The 20,580-nt window shown below is 40.8% G+C and overlaps 1 protein-coding gene across 2 annotated transcripts in view; it reads left to right on the top strand.

Annotated features, from left to right (window-relative positions):
• The first annotated feature begins 17,630 nt into the window (after positions 1–17,630).
• LOC147888261 (LMBR1-like membrane protein) overlaps positions 17,631–20,580 on the top strand; it is a 67,466-nt gene continuing 64,516 nt past the window's right edge. Inside the window, exons 1-3 of one of the 2 annotated variants that reach the window (XM_087393163.1) lie at positions 17,631–17,797; positions 18,135–18,313; positions 18,744–18,820. In XM_087393163.1, the coding sequence (XP_087249289.1) occupies positions 18,146–18,313; positions 18,744–18,820 (245 nt within the window). In that variant the 5' untranslated portion in view covers positions 17,631–17,797; positions 18,135–18,145. The other variant, XM_087393164.1, reaches the window with a different exon arrangement.

Below are 20,580 nucleotides of genomic sequence, written 5' to 3'. Positions count from 1 at the left end.
AAGCAAGAGAAGTGTGTGGACTTTGATGAGATCTTCTCTCCGGTTGTGAAGATGACCACACTTAGATGTGTACTTGGACTTGTGGTAGTAGAGGATATGGAGCTTATGCTATAGATGGATGTCAAGACAACTTACTTGCATGGGGATTTACATGAGAAAATTTACATAGTACAACCGAAAGGCTTTGAAGAAAAGGGCAAAGAGCATTTGCTTTGCAAGCTAAAAAAGAGTATCTATGCAATTAAGCAAGTGCCTAGAGAATGAATTAGAAGTTTGATGCTTTCATTCAATCCCAAGGTTTCAGAAGAAGTAAGATTGATCATTGCCGTTACACTAAAAGGGCTAAGGATAATAGCCTGATACTCCTGGAACTTTGTGTGGATGATATGCTATTGGCTAGCAAGAATACTTATGAGCTAGATGCATAGAAGTCCAAGTTGCATGAGGCCTTTAACATGAAGGATTTGGGACCTACAGGTCATTATCTTGGTATGTGCATTACCCATGACCACTGTAGTAGGAAACTCCTTTGGCTTTCACAGAAGGAGTATGTTACAAAAGTGTTGCAACATTTCAATATGGAGAGGGGGAAGGCAATAAGTACTCCATTGCCTCCATATGTGAAATTAAGTCAGGAAGATAGTCCCAAATTAGATGAGGAGAGAGCCATGATGGCCAAGGTTCCTTATTCATCAGCGGTTGGGAGTCTTATGTATGCTATGATAGCTACTAGACCAGATATTACATTTGCTGTGGGAGTTGTTAGCCGGTATATGGCTAATCTAAGAAAGAGACATTGGGAGGCAGTTAAGTGCATCATGAGGTACATCAAGGGTACCAAGGAGATCTATATCTGCTTTGGCAGAGGAGAGATGCATGTACTTGGGTACACAGATTCAGACTATGCAAGGCATGTGGATATCAGGAGATCCACTTCTAGTTATGTGTTCACCTTTGCAGGTGGTGCAGTGTTGTGGATGTCTCGCACACATAAGTGTGTTGCTTTGTCTACCACAGAGGCTATGTATGTTGCAGCCACAGAGGGTTGCAAGGAGGCTATATGGCTTGATCGGCTAGTGGGAGAGTTGGGGATTCATACAAGTGTACTGACATTGCATAGTGATTCCATGAGTGCTATTCAACTAGCACGAAATCTGGTCTTTCGTGCAAAGACCAAACACATTGAGGTCACGTACCATTTCATCAAGGAGGTACCTGAGGAAAAGCATAGAGCTTGTCAAGGTTCATACAGATGATAACCTAGTAGATATGCTGACAAAGAGTCTACCTAGTCAGCGATTTGAGTATTGTCATGTATTGATGGGAATTAGATAGTATGCTCACTGGTTATTCTCCCTTAAAGGCACATTGGCCTTTAAGTGGAAGGTTGTGGGGGTTAAAGCCATTGTACCTTAACCCCGGTTATGTACAATACTCAAACACATATATATGGATGACATTGAAGATTAGGGTGTTCCACACCCACCAAAACTTGTATGGCTCTCTTCTAGCTCTCTCTCTCTCTCTCTCTCTCTCTCTCTCTCTCTCTCTCTCTCTCTATCTCTCTCTTCCATTTCACTTTTGTTGTTGAGATCTCTCAAAGTGGTCGCACAGAAACTCCGGTCGAATGCTTAATGAAAGTGAAGTATAAGTACATGGTATATATAGTACCCAAGTACTACACACCAAAATAGACTAAGTCCTAGTCCATCCTACACCACCATATCATTGTATGTGTCTACAAATCCCCCCTCAATGATATGACTGAAGCACTCTAGAATGATCTCAAAAGTATCTATTGTACCTAAAGTACCATGGTTGCACAAATATATCCATGTGTGGATATAGCAACTTATGGGAATACAAAAGAAACAGTGTCATTTTACAACCCCCCTTGACATTTTTTTAATGTCTCCCCAAGCCATGTCAATGACATATGAAGAGAGGTGCTGACAGGATTTTGGTGAAGATATCTACCACATTGTCCTCAGTAGAACAATAGATAAGGTCCATGAAGCCATCTAAAATACAATCCCATATGTAGTGATGATGATTTTCAATGTGTTTCATGCAAGCATGAAAGACGAGATTGTTGCCAATGGCAATGCAACTCTAGCTATCACAAAGGAGAGAGGTATCCTCCTATGCATGATCCAAGTCATGCAAAAGCTTCGTCAACCACATGCATTCCATAGTGGCTGCATTTTTTGCTTTATACTCTACTTCACTAGAGGAAAGAGAGACTCGTTCTTGCTTCTTACTGAGCCAAGAGATTCAAGCTAAGTGCTACGAGATGCAATAGCTAGAGCGGATCTTCTATCATCAATGTCTCCTAGCCAATTTGAGTCTGTGAAACCACTCAGAGAAATGTGACAAGCTGATGCATAATGCAGACAATAAGAGAAAGGGCCATGCACATATCTGAGAACTCTTTTAGCTTCATTCCAATGTGTGACAATAGGACAATGCACAAACTGACTCAGCAACCCTATAGCATAGGCAACGTTTGGCCTAGTGGAGCATAAATAAATGAGACTACCAATCAACTACCTATAAACTGTGCCATCAAACTTTTTAGCCTCATCATGCTTAGTAATTTTGAGACCTTTTTCCAATGGAGTAGCCATAGGTTTGCTTGATCCCATTTTCCTTCAATATACCCTTCAAAAGCATTTAATGTGTATTGTCCCCCATTTGTGTGAACAAAATGTTTGTATCTTGGAATTTGTTTGGTTCTCACAGCTAAGGCTTTGAACTCTTTGAACCAATAAAACACTTCAAATTTAGACTTCCTGAGGAAGAGCCATGTGAATCTAGAAAAATCATCAATGAAGTGACAAAATACCTTGCCCCTCTATGGGTTGTCACATTCATGGGACCACATACATCATTGTGTATGATCTACAAAAATCTAGTGGCTTTCACTGAACTTGAGCCATCCTTCTTAAAAGGAAGACAGTGCAATTTGCCAAGAGCACGCCCTTCACACACTTGACTACCTGGCTGCTATAAATTTGGCATTCCATGAACCATTTCATTGTTGTACAAGTAAGCCAATGCTTTATGATGAACATGCCAAACTTGGCATTCCATAAATCACGGGGAGAAGAAAATGAGATAGCCAAAGCTTTTTGTACATAGGGCTAAGTATCAAGCTTGTATAGCCCTTTATCATAAGTACCTATTGCCACAATTTCATACCCTTTCTTGGGATCCTTGATCCTGCATTGATCATCTTGAAACTCAATAAGCATGTGTTGATCATGGGCAATAGAAGGAACTAAAATTAGATTCTTTCTCAAATCTAGGACATACCAAACATCACAGATGTACTTTTTTCTTTCCTGAATCCAAAAGGATGGGAATATCTCCCACTCTTGTGATGTCCTATGATGCATCATTTGCACATGTAACCCATCTACCATGAACAGGTGATATTTCCTCAAACCACTCCTTTCTAGGAGTCATGTGCTTAGTAGCACCACTATTCAAAAACCAGTTATTAATGGCAATAAAAGAAGCATCAATAGATGGAGCATGTGCACTAGAATCCCCCGTGGCATCAAAGTTGTCCTAAACTATAGCAAACACAAAGCCTTTGTCCTCTTGTATAGAGTGTGCCTGTGGTGGAGCATTTGAATTTTGAGTTGATGCAACAAAAATATTGCTTGTGTCTTGCCTTTTTGTCTCATTGGCAACCCATTTTTGACACTCTGTAATAAAGTGATCGGGTTGTGTGCAATAATTGCATCTCCCCTTCTTCACCTTAGGTCCTGAACTTGCATTTCTAGTCACATTCCCTCATGCTTGGGCTGATATGCATGGTTGATTTTTTCCTAAAAATGACCTCCTCTTTTTGGAAATTTGCCCTTTCCATTAGTGGCAAGAGATTTCTCACCTTGATGGGAGGAATAGGTACAATTGGAGGTCCTCTCCGCTTCCTGCAACAACAACCCAACTAGCTAATCAAACGAGAGAGGGGCTGCCTTGAGCATTATAGTCAAAGATGTTACAAATGTGCTATAGGAGGGAGCCAAGCCATTGAGAGTGATAGAGACCAATTTCTCATCCTCTATTTCCTCATCAATAATTGCAAGTTGATCTCTGAGATTAGTGATCTTGGTAATGTGCTCTACGATGGTTTGACCTTCTTGCATCGTCTACTTCTTGAGTTTATTTGTCAATGCAATGATCCTTGCCTCATTCTTGACATGATACATGTTTGTCAACTTGTCCCATGCATCCTTTGCATCTTTGCATAACTTAATGGTCGTCATAATGTGCCTCTTCACTAAGCAGTAGAAGTGGCAGCAATGGTAGAAGATGAGCTAGAACGAGTTGCACCTCGCCTAGTCTCATCACTACTCACAATGTCCCATAAATTCTTGCCAACCAAAATATTCTTGAGCATGAATGACCACAATGCATAACTGGGTCCTTCCAACTTATCACCCTCGATCATCATAATACCAAAGATCTCATTCTGAGACATCCTAACTGCAAAAATAACACTACTACAAATGCACCTGCCAATTAAAAATGCAATTGAAATAAAAGTGCCTTTAACTGCTCTATGCAATCACTGCACGAATCGCATCAATCACTATAAGGTGGAACTAACTCATTTGTAATCAAATCAAAAAATGCACTTCAAGTGCATATGTGTGCCTATGAGCACTCCAAAATCCCCAAATGCAATTTGAAAATGCACCTTGAGTAAAATGTGTGCCTCTGGGCACACCAAAGTCCCCAAATGCACTGTATGCTAGAACCTTTTGTGTGACATAAATGTATGACAATGAGCTCACACAGCTGTATAGCAAGCTGCTGACGATGCACCTCTAAAATTGTATAGCAACCTCACAAGTTGTATGAACAACAACAGTACGGATTTCCATACTAAATCTATGGTTGTACAGATGGGGCAACGACAGGAGTGAGCTGTTGGTATGGCTGAATGAGCTTCAGGTATAGGGTGCTTGTATGGGCTACCTGACGAGCGAGATGGAGTCCACGAGCAAGCTAGGTGGAGTAACACATTAACAGGTGGGATGTAGCAACACACAAACTCTAGTGAACTTACTTGGTGACTCAAAGCAAGGCAAGAACCAGGTGATAGTGAGTGTGGCTCTGATACCACATGAAGGAGAAAATGGAGAAAGGTTGTGAACACAATTGAAAAAGAAGTGGTCACACAGAAACTCCAATAGAATGCTCAATGAAAATGAAGTACAAGTACTTGGTATATATAGTACCCAAGTACTACACACCAAAATAGACTAAGTCCTAGTCTATCCTACACTACCATATTATTGTATGTGTCTACATAAGCACTAGTAAATGCAGATGCTTTAGATTATCTCATGTCATATTAGGAATGGGATTATGTAAGCAGTTAGAGTGTTGAGAAAAATAAAGGAGAGTTTAGTGATATGACAAAGCATTTTGATTATAAATGGCATTTTTAAAAAATAATTTAGGTGATACATATTTTCCAAAAATAAAAAACCTTTGTGATATGGCAAAGAAGGGCATTTTTAAAAAGCTAATGTAGGTGATTAAGAGTTTTCAAATATCTACAAGTGCTTGGAAAGACCATTAAGCATGTTCCAAGTCTTATCATCCATTAAGGTTTGACATAGTTTATGATGATATGTTTACATTGTGATGTTAACATAAGAGGTTAGTAGCCATTAGGGTAGGCCTTGTGTTATTATACTATTGAACTTGCAAGTTGACAACATCTTTCCTTAGCAGTTGTGCCTTTGGCCTGTCATTGGCTAAACAACATTTTGGTTTCTTTGTCACCCTTTTATTTCAACTTGTCTCATCTATTTCCACCTCAAGATTGTGTGAGCTTGTCCTCATGCTATCTTTTGAAAGTTTGAGGTACTCCTACCACTCCTAGCTCAGCATGGTATCATTTTCTTTCTTGTAGGATGTCATCCTCTCCTTTGGATTGTCCCAAAATATTGGTCATATTATTTTGCTTTGCTAATTCTTTTATCCTTATATGTCATTGGATGCTAGGTCCTGTGCATTGATCCCCAATTGTGCTACCCTTGATTGCACAACTTTGAGTGCTTGGTTTCCTTATTACTCTTTGAGGAAGCTTTTTCTTATCCATGTTTATATATTTATTCATTTTGTTTATGTATTGGTAGAGTGTTTCTCTTTCTAAGGTAGCATTCTTATTTCAGCCAGTATTATGGAGTGCATACATCTTTTTATACCATCTTTATTCTTTTCTGGTACTCTTTGGTGAGTCCTCAAGCCCATCGATGTTGACATCCATGAAAAATTACAGACTCAACCACAATGGTGTAATGGAATTTTCTCATCTCTCATCTCCAAAAGTTGGCCTTCATGCATTTATTTTGAAGACTCAAAAATATGGGCATCCTTGGCCATATAAGAGGGTGTTGGATACATGAAAAAGAAAAAGAAGAAAGTGGCAATTTTTTTGACATAGTAATTGTCATCTTTGTTCGAGAAGCCAAGGTCCTATCGATTCGAGCCTTTGGAGCAAAAAAAGATTCTCCTTAGTGAGACCACACTTGGAATGATCAACGGTGTTAAGAAAGAAGAGAATGTTGAGGAAGTAATTGGAATTCAGATGCTCACAACCATAATAGGCATCATTTTTGCATTGCTCAACCTCTTTAGAAGAGAGGTTACAAATGAAGGCAAGAGACTGGATGGTGAAAGGAGCAAGGAAGCTGAGATTATCGAGGCACCAAATGTTATGGTCAAGCAAAAAAGGGAATTGTAATGTAAATGTAGAGTATTTCTATAAAGGGGTTTGGAGGGGATTTTAGTTAAAATTTTGTTAGCGTAAAGAATATGAAAGTATTTCAGATTCTTTTGATTAGGAGACAACTGTAAATAAAGTAAACCATTGTTGAGAAGAGTAGTAGTGCATACCTCGGGTGAACCAAAAGGGGCAATCTGCAAAATCGAAGAGCCGAAGTAGATCAATGTTTATCCCAGTCAATGGAGTAGTGCAGATCATTATCATCAAGTGCTTTTACTCTAAGAACTAAAGCAGAAGAAGAGCTCGGCATGGAATTTTTAACAAGGGAATCTTGTGAAATATTAACATCAAGAGAAAGAGGGGATGTCTTCTGAAGTTTGGGGGTACACTTGGGAGGGGAACTATGTCTGCATTTGAGAGAGAGGTTGGTTTTAGAAGAGGAGGGAAGGGAGAGATTACCAAGAGCAAGAGAGGGTCCGGGAAGGTTTTGGGAGGAGGGGAAGGTAAAGTCGACAGAGGGTGCAAGAGACTAAGCTGTTTCAATAAGTATGACTCTGAAATGATAAAAGGTGCTAAGGGAGAAAATGACTTCCTTCGGTAACTAAGAAGTCCAATCGAGAAAGGCAAAGATGTCTAGGTGATTTAGCATATACCATAAGACATGGTCAAGCCAAACAATGGAGGATTTACGAGAGAGATTGGTCTTCTTGATAAGGCAGGTACATTTAATGTAAGGACGAAAAACGTTCGAGTAGTTTTTGACATAGTAATTGTCATCTTTGTTTGAGAAGCTAGGGTCGTGTCGGTTGGAGCCTTTGGAGTGAAAAAAGATTCTCCTTAGTGAGTCCACACTTGGAATGATCAATGGTTTTAAGAAGGGAATGTTGAGGAAGTGATTGGAATTCAGATGCTCACGACCATGGTAGGCATCATTTTTGCATTGCTCAACCTCTTTGGAAGAGAGGTTACAAATGAAGGCAAGAGACTGGATGGTGAAATGGGCAAGGAAGTTGAGATTATCGAGGCACCAAATGTTGTGGTCAAGCAAAGGGGCCTTCATTTCGATGTGTCTCAAATGGAGTAGTGGTACACATGAAGCGAAGTTCGTCAGTTTCTTTCCTTCAAGGGGTTGAGGAAGTTGGGAGTGAGACTGGGAGAGGATCTTAAAGGAAGCTTTGTCCTCAGGGGAGAGGAGGTCAAGGTTAATGAAGGAGTGAAAAGTGATGTTGGGAGGGGCAAGGCTAGCATGGATGTGGAAGGGGAAAGCACCATTGAGGATGAGTATGTCGTTGGTGAGGTCGGGGATGATGGAGTGATACTCATCATTGAGGTCAATTGTGAAAAGATTAGCAGTGACTCTTAAAAGTCTTGCCAGAGCGCTGTCAGTTTCAGAATGGGAGAATTTCATAAGTTTAACCCAATCATTGAAGAAGAGGGTTTTGATGAGTCAAGGGGATTTTTTTCCAAGAGCGTTGAGATCGTGAGTCCTAATAAAAGAAAAGAACTCAAAAACCTGGAAGCAGGAGAGTACCGCTTGAGAAGGGGGAGAGGGAGTAAGAAGTGGATTGTTGAGGGTCTTTGCCTAGAGCAAGACATCCCAAGAATGTTTCTGGAAAGGAGGGGAGAAAAGAGAAAAACCAAGTTATATCAGGGAGTCAAAAAGCCAAAGAGCGGCCTTGATGACTTAAAGGTCCTATATGCAACCGTCCAAAGTTGCAGGGGAAAGCGTGTGTGTGTAGAAGACATTTACAACACCCCTTTCCATAGTGAAGAGTAGACAATTTAGAGTAGGAAAGAGAGATGTTTGATAGATAAACTTTGAAATAAACATCCACAAAAAATGAAATAGCATCATCAAAGGATGAATAATTTTGTCTAAAAGAGGAAATGTGAGCAGTAGAGCTTTGATAAGTCATTGGTAGCATCACTTTTTTTGAAGAGGGGAGTCTACCCACCTATCACCATCCAACAAGAAAAATGTGGTGAGAACCAGTTAAACCTTACTTGGGAAGACAAGTGTCAAAAACACCCCTCCCTTGTTATCTGTGTCACAAATAAAAATAAACACTGAACAACTGACTTACAAAGCAGGTTATAAAAATAATGAGTGCAAAGTTTGTATGATCACTAGAAGTGAAGCATTTCCAGAGATTGAAAGGGAGATTAAGTTTAATGAACACAATTTGTGAGCATAGAGAGGTAGGGAAAGAGAACATGTTAGATGAGCCTATTTTGAAAATATTAGGGGAAAGATAGTGAATTGAGGGGTGAGGTGAGTGTGTGATAGGTGTAAAAGATAATAAGTAAAAGGGGGGAATTAGTAGGAGGAGTTTTAAGGAGGAAAGGAGGGGGAGAGATATTTTAAGGCATAAGGAAATAGTGTGCCAGGAGGGTGGATTGAGGTGAGATAGAAAGATTAGGAAGAAATAGAGAGATAGGTTTAGGTATTATAAAGAAAGTTTAGAGAGGGAAATTGCAGAAAATTCGGAGTAAGGAGGGAAAGAAGAATGGAGTGAAGACATATGTTGAAAAAAAGACAAAAAAATCAATCGAAAAATAGAAGGGAAATTTAGAAAATGAAAATATAAGTTTAGGATTAAAAGATAGAGTGGAAGATTGTCGAAGCTTAAGGGTAAAGAGACAAACAAAACTTTTTTTGAGACACGTGCTAAAGATATATAGAACTAGCAGGGGAAATTGAGGGGAAAATGGAAAACAAAAAGGGGGGTGTTTCAGAGTCAAGAGAGGGGCCAAAATCATAGTAAGAAGGGAGAAAGGTAGGTTAGAGGGGGTGTAAAATAAGGATTAGCAAGTAAAAGAGAGAGGGGGAGGGGGGGGGGTTGTTTTAAAGAGTAAGGAGAAAGAGGGGTGAAGAGATAATTAAAGTACATGAAATGAAAGGAGGCATAAGAAAGCGTGAAAGAGAGAAGCCAGTTAGCTTCATCAAGAAGAGTTTTGTCTTCAAGAGGTGACTTTTGGATTTTAGGGAGGGGAAAAAGAGAACAGAATTCTTTCCAAAAGAGATGGGAGAGGCTTTTCAATAGAGAAGTAGGGTCCAAATTTAGGGAGAGACAGACATCATGAAAGGTTTGGATAAGTGCTTGAAGAGTGAGATGTGGGTCTAAGGTTGTGATAGGAATGTGATTGAGGCCATAATGAATGTGTGAGCAAAGGAAGGGATGATGAAAGAAGTTGGGGTCAGAGGTACAAACCTGAAGTTTGTCATCAAAGGATTTGAGGAAGGGTTTAAATCTCTTAAGAGACATGCAAAGACAGGAAGAGGTGAAGTTTTTAGCTAAGAAGGTAAGTTTAGCCTTGTAGAGAAGGGATCTAAGAGGAGGTGTATATTTCCAACTAAAGGAGAAAGAGTCAAAAGTTTGAATAGTATCCGAAAGGGAACTGTAATGTAAAAGAAAAGTATGTCTGTAAAAGGATTTGGGGGAGATTTTAGTGAAAATTTTGTTAGCGTAAAGAACATGAAAGTATTTCAGGTTCTTTTGATTAGGAGACAAATGTAAATAAAGTAAACCATTATTGAGAAGAGTAGTAGTGCGTACCTCGGGTGAACCAGAATGGGCAATCTACAAAATTGAAGAGCCGGAGTAGATCTCTGTTTATCCCAGTCAATGGACTAGTGCAGATCATCATCATCAAGTGCTTTTACTTTGGGAATTGAAGCAGAAGAAGAGCTCGGCATGGAATTTTAAACAAGGGAGGCTTGTGAAAGACTAACATCAAGAGCAAGAGGGGATGTCTTCTAAAGTTTAGGGGTATACTTGGGAGGAGAGCTGTGTTTGCATTTGAGAGGGGGGTTGGTTTTAAAAGAGGAGGGAAGGGAGAGAATGCTGAGAGTAAGAGAGGGTCTGGGAAGGTTTTGGAAGGAATAGGGGAACGTAAAGTCGACAGAGGGTGTGAGAGACTTGGCTGTTTCAATAAGTATCACTCTGAAATGATAAAAGGTAAGAAGGGAAAAAATGACTTCCTTTGGTAACTGAGAAGTCCAATTAAGAAAGGCGAAGAACTTAGCTTGAAGGGAGCCGAGAGGGAAAAAGATGTCTAGGTGATTTAGCATATACCATAAGACATGGCCAAGCCAAAGAATGGAGGATTTGCAGGAGAGATTGGTCTTCTTGATAAGGTAGGTATATTTAAAGTAAGGACAAAAAATGTCCCATCAGTTTTTGACATAGGAATTATCATCTTTGTTTGAGAAGCCAGAGTCCTGTCGGTTGGAGCCTTTGGAGCGAAAAAAGATTTCCTTTGTGAGACCACACTTGGAATGATGAACGGCTTTAAGAAAGAAGGAAATGTTGAGGAAGTAATTGGAATTTAGATGCTGACGACCATGGTAGGCATCATTTTTGCAATGCTCCACCTCTTTGGAAGAGACGTTACAAATGAAGGCGAGAGACTGGATGGTGAAGGGGGCAAGAAAGCTGAGATTATCAAGGCACCATATTTTGTGATCAAGTAAAGGGGCCTTCATTTTGATGTGTCTCGAAGGGAGAAGTGGTACACATGAATCGAATCTTAAGTTCCTTTCCTTCAAGGGGTTGAGGAGGCTGGAGTGAGACTGGGAGAGGGTCTCAAAGGAAGCTTTGTCCTCAGGGGAGATGAGGTCAAGGTTGATGAAGGAGTGAAAAGTGATGTTGGGAGGGGCAAGGCCAGCGAGGATGTGGAGGGGGAAAGCACCGTTGAGGATGAGTATGTCATTGGTGAGGCTGGGGATGATGGAGTGATACTCATTAAGAGCAATAGTATCACTGAGGTCAATTACGAAAAGATTAGAAGCAACTCTTTGAAGTCTTGCCAGAGTGCCGTCCGTTTCAGTGCAGGAGAATTTCAAAACTTTAACCCAATCATTGAAAGAGAGGGTTTTGATAAGTAAAGGGGAGTTTTTTGCAAGAGTGTTGAGATCATGAGTCCTAATAAAAGAAAGGAACTCAAAAACCTAGAAACAAGAGAGTGCTGCTTGAGAAGCGGGAGAGGGAGCAGGAAGTGGGCTATTGAGGGTCTTTGACTGGAGCGAGATATCGCAAGAATGTTTCTAAAAACAAGGGAGAAAATGGAGAACCAAGTTAGATCAGGGATTCAAAAAGCCAAAAAAGGCCTTGATGACTTAAAGGTCCTATGTGCAACTGTCTAAAGTTGCAACGAAAAGCATGTGTGTGTAGAAGACATTTACAACACCCCTTTTCATAGTGAAGAGAAGAAAATTTAGAGTAGGAATGAGAAATGTTTTATAGATAAAGTTAAAAATAACCATCCACTAAGAGTGAAGTAGCATCACTAGAGGGTGAATAATTTTTTCTATTAAGAAAAAGGAAATGTGAGCAGTTGAGCTTTGATAAGTTGTTGGCAACATCATTTTTATTGAGGAGAGGAGTCTGCCTACCTACCACCATCCAACAAGCAAAATAGTGAGAACCAGTTTTAACTTTAGTTGGGAAGACAGGTGTCATAAACACCCCTCGCTTGTTATCAGAGTCATAGTAAAAATCAATACTTTGCCATACATTTATCAATCTTATCGTAGGGAAATTGAACAAATGAGGATGGAAGGCTTTAAACGTAAGGTTAAGGATAAGGGAATTTACAAAAGGGTGATTTATAAGAGGTTAAAAAGGAATTTATCTAAATAAAGGTAATTTAAAAAGATTAAATGCGATTAAGGAGGGGAAGTAAAAGCAAGAGAGTGGATCATAATTTAAATGTAAAATATAGGTAACTAGAGTGAAAGCGTAAAGAGAAAACAAGTTGAATACATTCAAGAGGCCTGCCTGGGCAAATTGAAAGGTGAGAAGAAGAAGAAGAAGAAGAGAGAGAGAGAGAAAGGGGGAGAAAATAATGGGGGCATAAATAGAAATTTAGTTTTAAGTTGAGAGAGAGAATAAGAGGACACGTGGAAATTCAAGATTAAAATTAAAGAGCTTCCAATTTCGCTTTGCCAAGCTCAGCCACCATTACTTAGGCTTCCACTTTAAAAGTGTGAGGCCAAAAAGGGAATAATGAGGTAACAAATAGTCCATGAATTGGAGAGAGGGAAGGGGGGTTTAAAGAGAGGTGTACAAAAGAGAGAGATAGAGAGTATTAAAGCAAGGAGTGGACTTGTGAGTCCATTGAGGGCATGAGGGGCAAAAACCGCACAAGGGCCGAGGTGCAAGGCACGTACTTGTAGGCGAGTACAGTGAGGTGAGGTGAGGTGGACAGCAAGGGACCAAGGTGTCGTAGTCGATGCAGTGTAAACTAATTTTCTAATCTCCCATCTCCAAAGATTTATTTTGAAGGCTAAAGACAACAATTATCCTCCCTACTTCTCCAAAGATTTATTTTGAAGACTAAAGATAACAATCATCCTCCCTACTCTTCATTCCACAAATGTAATCAATTTGTAGTTGTCTTCAAGATCCAATCCCAAGTACTTGTATGATTTTACTACTACCAATTAAATGTGAGGTGAAACAATGTTCACCTCCGTACTTGAGAATTCATATAAGGTACCTAGATGGCATTGTAGATGTTTTGTAAATAGAACCATGTCATTTGAATATAGTACCAAGAAAAGCATGTAGCTTTCAAGTTTGAACCCTTTATCACTTACTTGCAATTTTGACTTGATCACTTGGTTTCTGTGAATAACTTGCTTAGACTTGTCTACAAAAGGCCTTCTTATTCATTGATACTTTCTCAAGCCTAAATGTGGCCCTCACATGTGTCGACTATTCAATTTTGTTATTCTTTCCCATCCCCAAATAAATGAACAATGAAATAGTTTCAAAATGGTAAAGGGAAAGCGTGAGGTTGGGAGTCCGATAGTTTATAAGAGGTCAAACATTTCAAGTCAAAGTTAAAGTTTGACCATGAACATAATTTTGGAGGGAAAAATACTCGTTTAGGAAGTAATAAATTCTCATCTTAGCTATTGTTTTTGCCAAGCAACTAGACCTTCGAGTTCCAAGGTTTGTCCATAGCATCTTCATTCATCATCATCCTTGTTGTATGCACCATCCTCTTTTCAAACATCCTTTCTATCCAATCCCTAGGATCAAATTTAAAAGAGACTTCATGCAAATCCAATCCCAAATACTAGGGATTGGATTTGCATGAAGCATCTCGCAAACCCAAATAGTGGGGATTGGATTTACTTGAGGTAGCACACTAATCCAATTTTGGGGATTGATTAGTGTGCAATCTCATGCTAATCCAATCCAATGGATCAAATTAACATGAGATGCACGCTAATTCGATTCTCGAGATTGTCTCTTTTGTACACATGCAAGCCTTGAGTTGCCCAAGCTATGGATGTTTTGAAAAGCTAGTCGAAAAATCTACACTATATCCCTAAACAATACTCTACCTGGACATTCTTCAAAGGGGTGGCTACTACATTCGAGTAATAATCTTGTTCCTCCCAATTCAAACAAAGGGGCCGTGTCCTCACAATTCTCAACTTTCTCACACTTACTCGCCTCAAACTATTTTGAGAGAGAGAGGAAGGAAGCTGGTTGTTGGGGGGGGGGGGAGAGAGAGAGAGAGAGAGAGAGAGAGAGAGAGAGAGAGAGAGAGAGAGAGAGAGAGAGAGAGAGAGAGAGAGAGAGAGAGAGAGAGAGAGAGAGTGATAATATTGCTCTCATTGAGTAGGCCAAGGATGCACTCTGTAGGTAGTTTTTGATGACAGATTCAAGGCATTTCTGCTATTTCTTGGGCAAATAAGTATTGCATGGTAGAAGGATGGTATCTGTGTGAGACAGAGTATTCTTATTGATTAGTAAAAAAATGAAATTTGAAATGTAGGCTAGCAAGTCATTTTTACACCCATGGAAAGATGAGCCAAATATTGATGCCACTCTTTATAGGTAGCTTGTGGGTACTATGTCAGATATTTCTTATGTTGTTAGTTGTGTTAGTCAATATATGACGGCACTATCGAAAGGTACTAAACATATCTTGAGGTACATCAACCATATTTTAGTCCAACACCCTATGACCACTTGGTTTTTGTGAGAGTGATTGGGCAAGTTGCAAGGAGGGGAAATCCACAACTGGATACACTTTTCACTCAACAATGGAAGTACATCATGGGTGAGCAAATAGCAGTACACTATTGCTCTTGCTTCCACATAGGCTCAATATATGGCCAATATATTGCAGATATGTAGGCCACCTCCCCTTCTGTGAGCCTGCCAATGAGGAGAGCATTGAGGAAGTGCAACAAGAAGGGCCAGGATCATGGGCAAAACATGTGAACAGGACTAGCAACATGGGCTGATCAGAAAAGGGAAGAGATGGACCTATAGACAAGGCAACAACATCATGCAGTAAGAGTCTGAGTAGCAGGGAGGAAGAGGAAACCTAGTCAGAGACCAGGAACAAAGAATTGCCTAGAGCAAAAGTGTCACGGTGCAAACAGGTGCCTCTTATGGAGGTGAGCAAGTCTGAACAACAACTACAAGGATCTGTAGATAGGAGAGACAGTTGGAGAAGCTTGTGAAGACTGCATAGAGCAAAGGGCCGAGCAGGAATGTAGAGACATGGAGCAAACATGCAAGGTCTATAGGATTGCCATGGGGCAGCAAGGTGCATGTTCTAGGGCCATTTATAGGCTAAGTGAAGGTCGAGATGCATAGACTGAGTAAGCCCAATCTGGTGGTACATTTGGGTATTTTTGGAGGGCTACAGCTTGTGCAACAAAAGGATGCTATAGTGGTATCAAACTCAAGCCCTCCAAATATTGCTCTATCCGATGCTCTCTCCTATTGCATAACCCTATAAACAGAGAGCTTAAGTGGTTTGGAAGAAGCCCAAAATATGCCCAACTCTTCAGCCTAAGAGCTGATCTCTTAGGGGCTATGGACTGCTACAGCTTCAATGCTAAAGTGACTTCTCAGAATCCTAAGCTGTTTGACCAGACTATTTAGGGCCATTAATCCTCCATTGGAGCCCCTTTAATGGGCTCTCTTTACCCCAAATCCTGCCCTTTACCAAGGCACACAACCCACATGGTTGGGCCTTCCATGCATCCCATGTGGCAAGATGATATGGTTGCCTACCATCAACACAACAAAATGATACACATCAGCAACCACTCGCCACTCTAGATCTATTCATGTGGCACCTACACAATGTCTCATGGCAGCTGTCTCAAGCCCATTAGTGTGGGTGACCTTCCCTCATTATTTTGGGGTCACAAGCGGCATAGTGACTCATCGAACCCAACAATGATACACATCAGCAGCCACTCGCCACTCTAGATCTACCCATGTGGCACCTACACAATGTCTCATGGTAGTTGTCTCAAGCCCATTAGTGTGGGTGACTTGCCCCTCTTTCCTTATTATTTTGGGGCTCACAAGTGGTAGAAGTAGGGATAGAATGCAGCAACCACATGGTGCACTGCCACATGGAAGGTTAGCCAGTAAGGTGTGAGGTTGGTCCAACAACAAATCCACAAGACTGGCATCCCATTAGCAAGCCCATCCCTGAAAACATCGAACAGGGGTTGAACATATCTAAAACTATCCCTTGAAGTTACTCAAGCACGAGCCTTCAAGGTAGAAGGAAGGAAGGAGCAACATCATGTAGCCAATTAGAGAGAGTCACATAGCCAACTTGCTGAGCATGCAATTCAGGGAGGATATGGTAACTCAAGCAGCGAATGAAGATGCAACATGGCATCTTGGAACAACAGGCCATGGCAGGCCCTATGGGCACTCTCAAGATGCTTTGTTAATCATTTCAAGAATAAAGGCAAGAATAATCTCTTTGGAGGGGGGTAGATGCAAGCCAACCAGAGGGCTTTATATAAGAGAGGGGATGGCCTGTCCCCAACATTCCTGCTAGCTAACCAAGAGTTTAGATGATTTCATCCTTATACTAGATGGACCTAAGCCTTGGCACCGCCAAGTTATAGGGTTAACATGCTATCACCAAGTCACTTCATCCACTCAATCAGACACCTAGCTCAATACATTCAGATACCATGAAGTCCCACCATAGTTTGTAGAATGGGGTGGTCCTTTGAATGGTGTTCCTCATCACCCACAACCTATACCTAGGGCTCACAACCAGGAACCCTTCCAAAGGTACTTCTAAGTGAGCCAATTTCAATTTATCCTTCTATTGCCACTAGTGCTAACAATCAACGAGTTTGACAAGAGAGAAGTTCTAAGCAATGCCCATGACCATTTCATGGGGCATTTGCTAGTCTTACAAGAATCATAGTCCTCAAGATTTCTCATTGGAGGCTTGCACGGTGCACCACTCTAGTGACAGTAACCTTCAGCTTCAAAGCTTCATAGATTCATCCTCGACAGGTAATGTCTCTCACTAGACATTCTTGTATTTCATGGGTCAATAAGGAACAACCATCTCTTGCTCATCCTTTGAAGTTGAAAGCTAGGCACAAAGTAGCAAACACAGCCCCTTAGGTGTGCTTGTGCATTGTGGTTGAGGAAATTGAGGCATGACATACTCAGCACATAAGAAATGGCACCCATAGTAGATTCTAAGAGTCTAAGATGCGCCATCGCTACAAAAACCGCCTTTCCTGCTTGTTAGAAACACATCGAGAGTTGCTTTCATTACATTATACATATGGGAATGCATGGCAAATGGCAACATTGAGAAAATGAGAAAATGGCAATGGGGCTAGAAGGCGAGAACTAACTAGTAGGTGTTAAAGGCAAAGGACCCATGTTATAGACAACCAGTAGAGACGCTCCGGTTAACTGCCAAGGAATATCACAACATGTCATAGACCAAAAACCAATGAATGCTGGAATTTTGAACGACGACTTGGTCTTAAAAAGAATAACAAAACTAAACTTAATTCCACCTAAAGAAATGAAGGTAAAGTTAGTTTAAAAGAGGTCAAAGATTTCAAGTCGAGGCCGGAATTTGACCATGAACATCATTTCCGGCGCAAAATACAGGAAGCAAGAAATTCTTCGTCGTTGCTATTCTCGTTGCAGAATCCAGATCTTCGCCTTCCGACGATTGTCCGTAGCATCGTCATTCATCATCATCATCATTATCATCCTTGCTGTAGGCACCATCCTTTTCTCAAACATCCGTTCCGTTTTGCTGGAATTACGTCCAATACTTGTGATCCGGGCTCCATAGCGGACGCTCGGATCCCACAACTTGCCATCCGATCAATAGAAAAAATTGTGTTTTTGGAATCGGTAGCTCGCATTCTGCCGATTTCCGATTTATAGCCTTTTTTTTCTAAAGGTTTGATTCTGGCTCGTCAATTGAACGGTAGGGTTGTTTGAGCGCCTATGTGTATCTATGTTCATGTGGTTTTTAGCAGATCGGATCTTATGCAATTTACGTTGTTTATTTGGTCTTGAGCATTTTGCTCGATTTCTGTTCCTTCCAGGATTGATCACCATGTGGATGTTTTACGCCATCGGCTTGCCCACAACGCTTGGAATTGTCGTGGCGACATTGAGATATTTTGCAGGACCCGATGTTTCGCGGCCCGTTCTCACTGCCGTTGGATACGCCTGGTTCTGCTCCGTATCTATCATTGTTCTTGTACCTGCGGACATTTGGACCGTAATTTCCAATCCTTTAAGATATTTAATGTTGTTTTTAGGCTATTAAGTGCGGATCTAGACAAATCGTAAATTAGTTTCCTTCTTACACAACATATTATTATCCACATTCTCGGCGAGGGAGGATCAACGATCGAGGTTGTGAGCTGTGCTTTATCGCATAGAGAGTATATGGAGGAAGCGATCGCCAACTTTGAGTCCACTAGGCAAGACTATATATCTGATAGGCAGTGCCGCATTTTATTTGTTTATTGCCCACTTTTGGGACTGGAGATGTTGGTCGTACAACCCATGAAAGAACCTGACGTGTAGGTAGCTTATTCGGCTACCTTGAAGTTAAATTTATAACATACTTTACCTTTCATTCTTGCTAATGTTTCTCTCTCTGAGATCCGAGGTATCTTTTTCCTGGTTTTGTCACCTTTCCACAGACTCTTTCTGATGGGAGCAAAGGAGGCATCAATTTGCTTTGGAGTTGGTCATATTGGAGCACTTTTTGTCTGACCTGGTGAGTTCAGCAGTATCACATTAAAAAAAAAAGTGAACTCTAAATGTTTTATATTACAAGATAGCTATCCAGGAAAAAACTGGCAAGCTGAAATAATACATCAAGCGAAAATGTTCATGTAGGACAAATATACATCCTGATCTATGCAGTGAGTTTGCAAACACACACACACACACACACACACACACACACACACACACACTGCATATATCTCTCTCACAGTCATCCAATACCCATGTGGAATTTTCAGAGACTGTAGAGAACGAACTGGTAACACAAATTAGAAATGGTATTTTGTTGGCAGGGATCAGTCACCACGCTCATTTAACAGAGCATGGCACATCCTTCCAGAAACCCTTCAAAAAAGACTTTTATTGATCCTCTCAAAAGTCTTATTCAGATCCACATGACTAACTATGCATTATTTTAAATACAAGCTGCAAAGAACACATAAATTCTGCCCATGATATTCCATACACTGAGGATTTTGAAGAGCTTGACAGATCTCAAAACTCTCTGCATCCTCAAGAAATTCTTCTCGTATACCTCACCCAATCTTTATGAATCTCCGTCACAGCATGGCCATGGCATGCCCACATTCTAGAAGTGCATGAGCTGCTATGTTGTCCTTCCCTTTTTTGTAAAATTATAACTTTGAACGAATTCCAGCCATCTTTTCTGTTTAGGAGTAAGGGTAGGCTCTGACCAAAAATATCTAAGAGTTTTGTCATCTGTCCTTACCTTTATATGTGAGCCATAAGGCTACGGATGCCACTTTCTGATTGCATGGATAATTTATCATGGGTAACATAAATCTGCTCCTTCTCATCAAGCTTCCTGCTGTGATAAGCTGTGACTTATGTAGAATGAAGTCGGCCCTAACCCCGTTATTGGTTTGTTTTGTTAGAACTAGGCCAGCCTTGCCCTACCTCAACCTTAGCCCTCCATTTGTACGATAAAAAGCGCATTTACTTGCTTCAGATACATGGTTGACTCTTAGCACAAGAAAGTAATTTGTATCATTAGATGTTGGACTGTAGCTTGAGGATTAGTTGGCCCAAAAAGGCATGATTTTAAACTCAATAGTGCCCCCCCTCTTTTCTGATGGCTGTCTTGCTTTCATCCCTTTCTTTAATCCTCATTTTATAGTTCTGTGCCCTCTGCTTGGGCTCACGGCTGGGCTCTTTCCAGCCCCATATCCAGTCCATGTGGCAGCCATCTTGCAGCCTACATGGATGATGGCACCCTCAGCCCATCCCCCTAATGGTCCATCTACACACAATGCTATGCAGGTGTTAAGCCCCCAATTGTCCTCATTTGGGGGCTCACAGGTGGGGCATTGACCCTATACCTCCAATAAATCTTCCAGCGGCTGTAGATGCACGTGTGCACTATGCACGATTAGACATCATAGCATTGACCCTCCAACCAATTTTCAGTCACCCTAAGTCCCATCTAAGTTTCCACTATGGGGTCCTTACCAGCACCTCCTGCTCCGACTACTGCCTCCGAAGAGCTTTGCCCGTTGCATATAAAAAATTACTAGCTTCGAGAAGAAAATGAGTCTCTAAGGGTTTCAACATTGTCATCTGGCAACTCCTCTTCGCAGCCTGTGCGTTGGCAAGGAAAAGACGACACCACTCCTATGGTTCTCAATCATCAACATATGTGTCCCATCACAAAAGTTGGAGTCTATATAAATTACAAAAGAATATAAAGTTTCTTTCCTATGATGGGTCTTGAGCTACCGACTCTCGCTG

This window comes from Dipteris shenzhenensis, chromosome 22 (assembly GCF_047967505.1).
Source record: "Dipteris shenzhenensis isolate YYH24624 ecotype China chromosome 22, Dip_SZ_1.0, whole genome shotgun sequence".
NCBI classification, from domain to species: domain Eukaryota; kingdom Viridiplantae; phylum Streptophyta; class Polypodiopsida; order Gleicheniales; family Dipteridaceae; genus Dipteris; species Dipteris shenzhenensis.
Note: the sequence above shows the minus strand (reverse complement) of the source record. Positions and strands in the feature narration are given on the sequence as shown.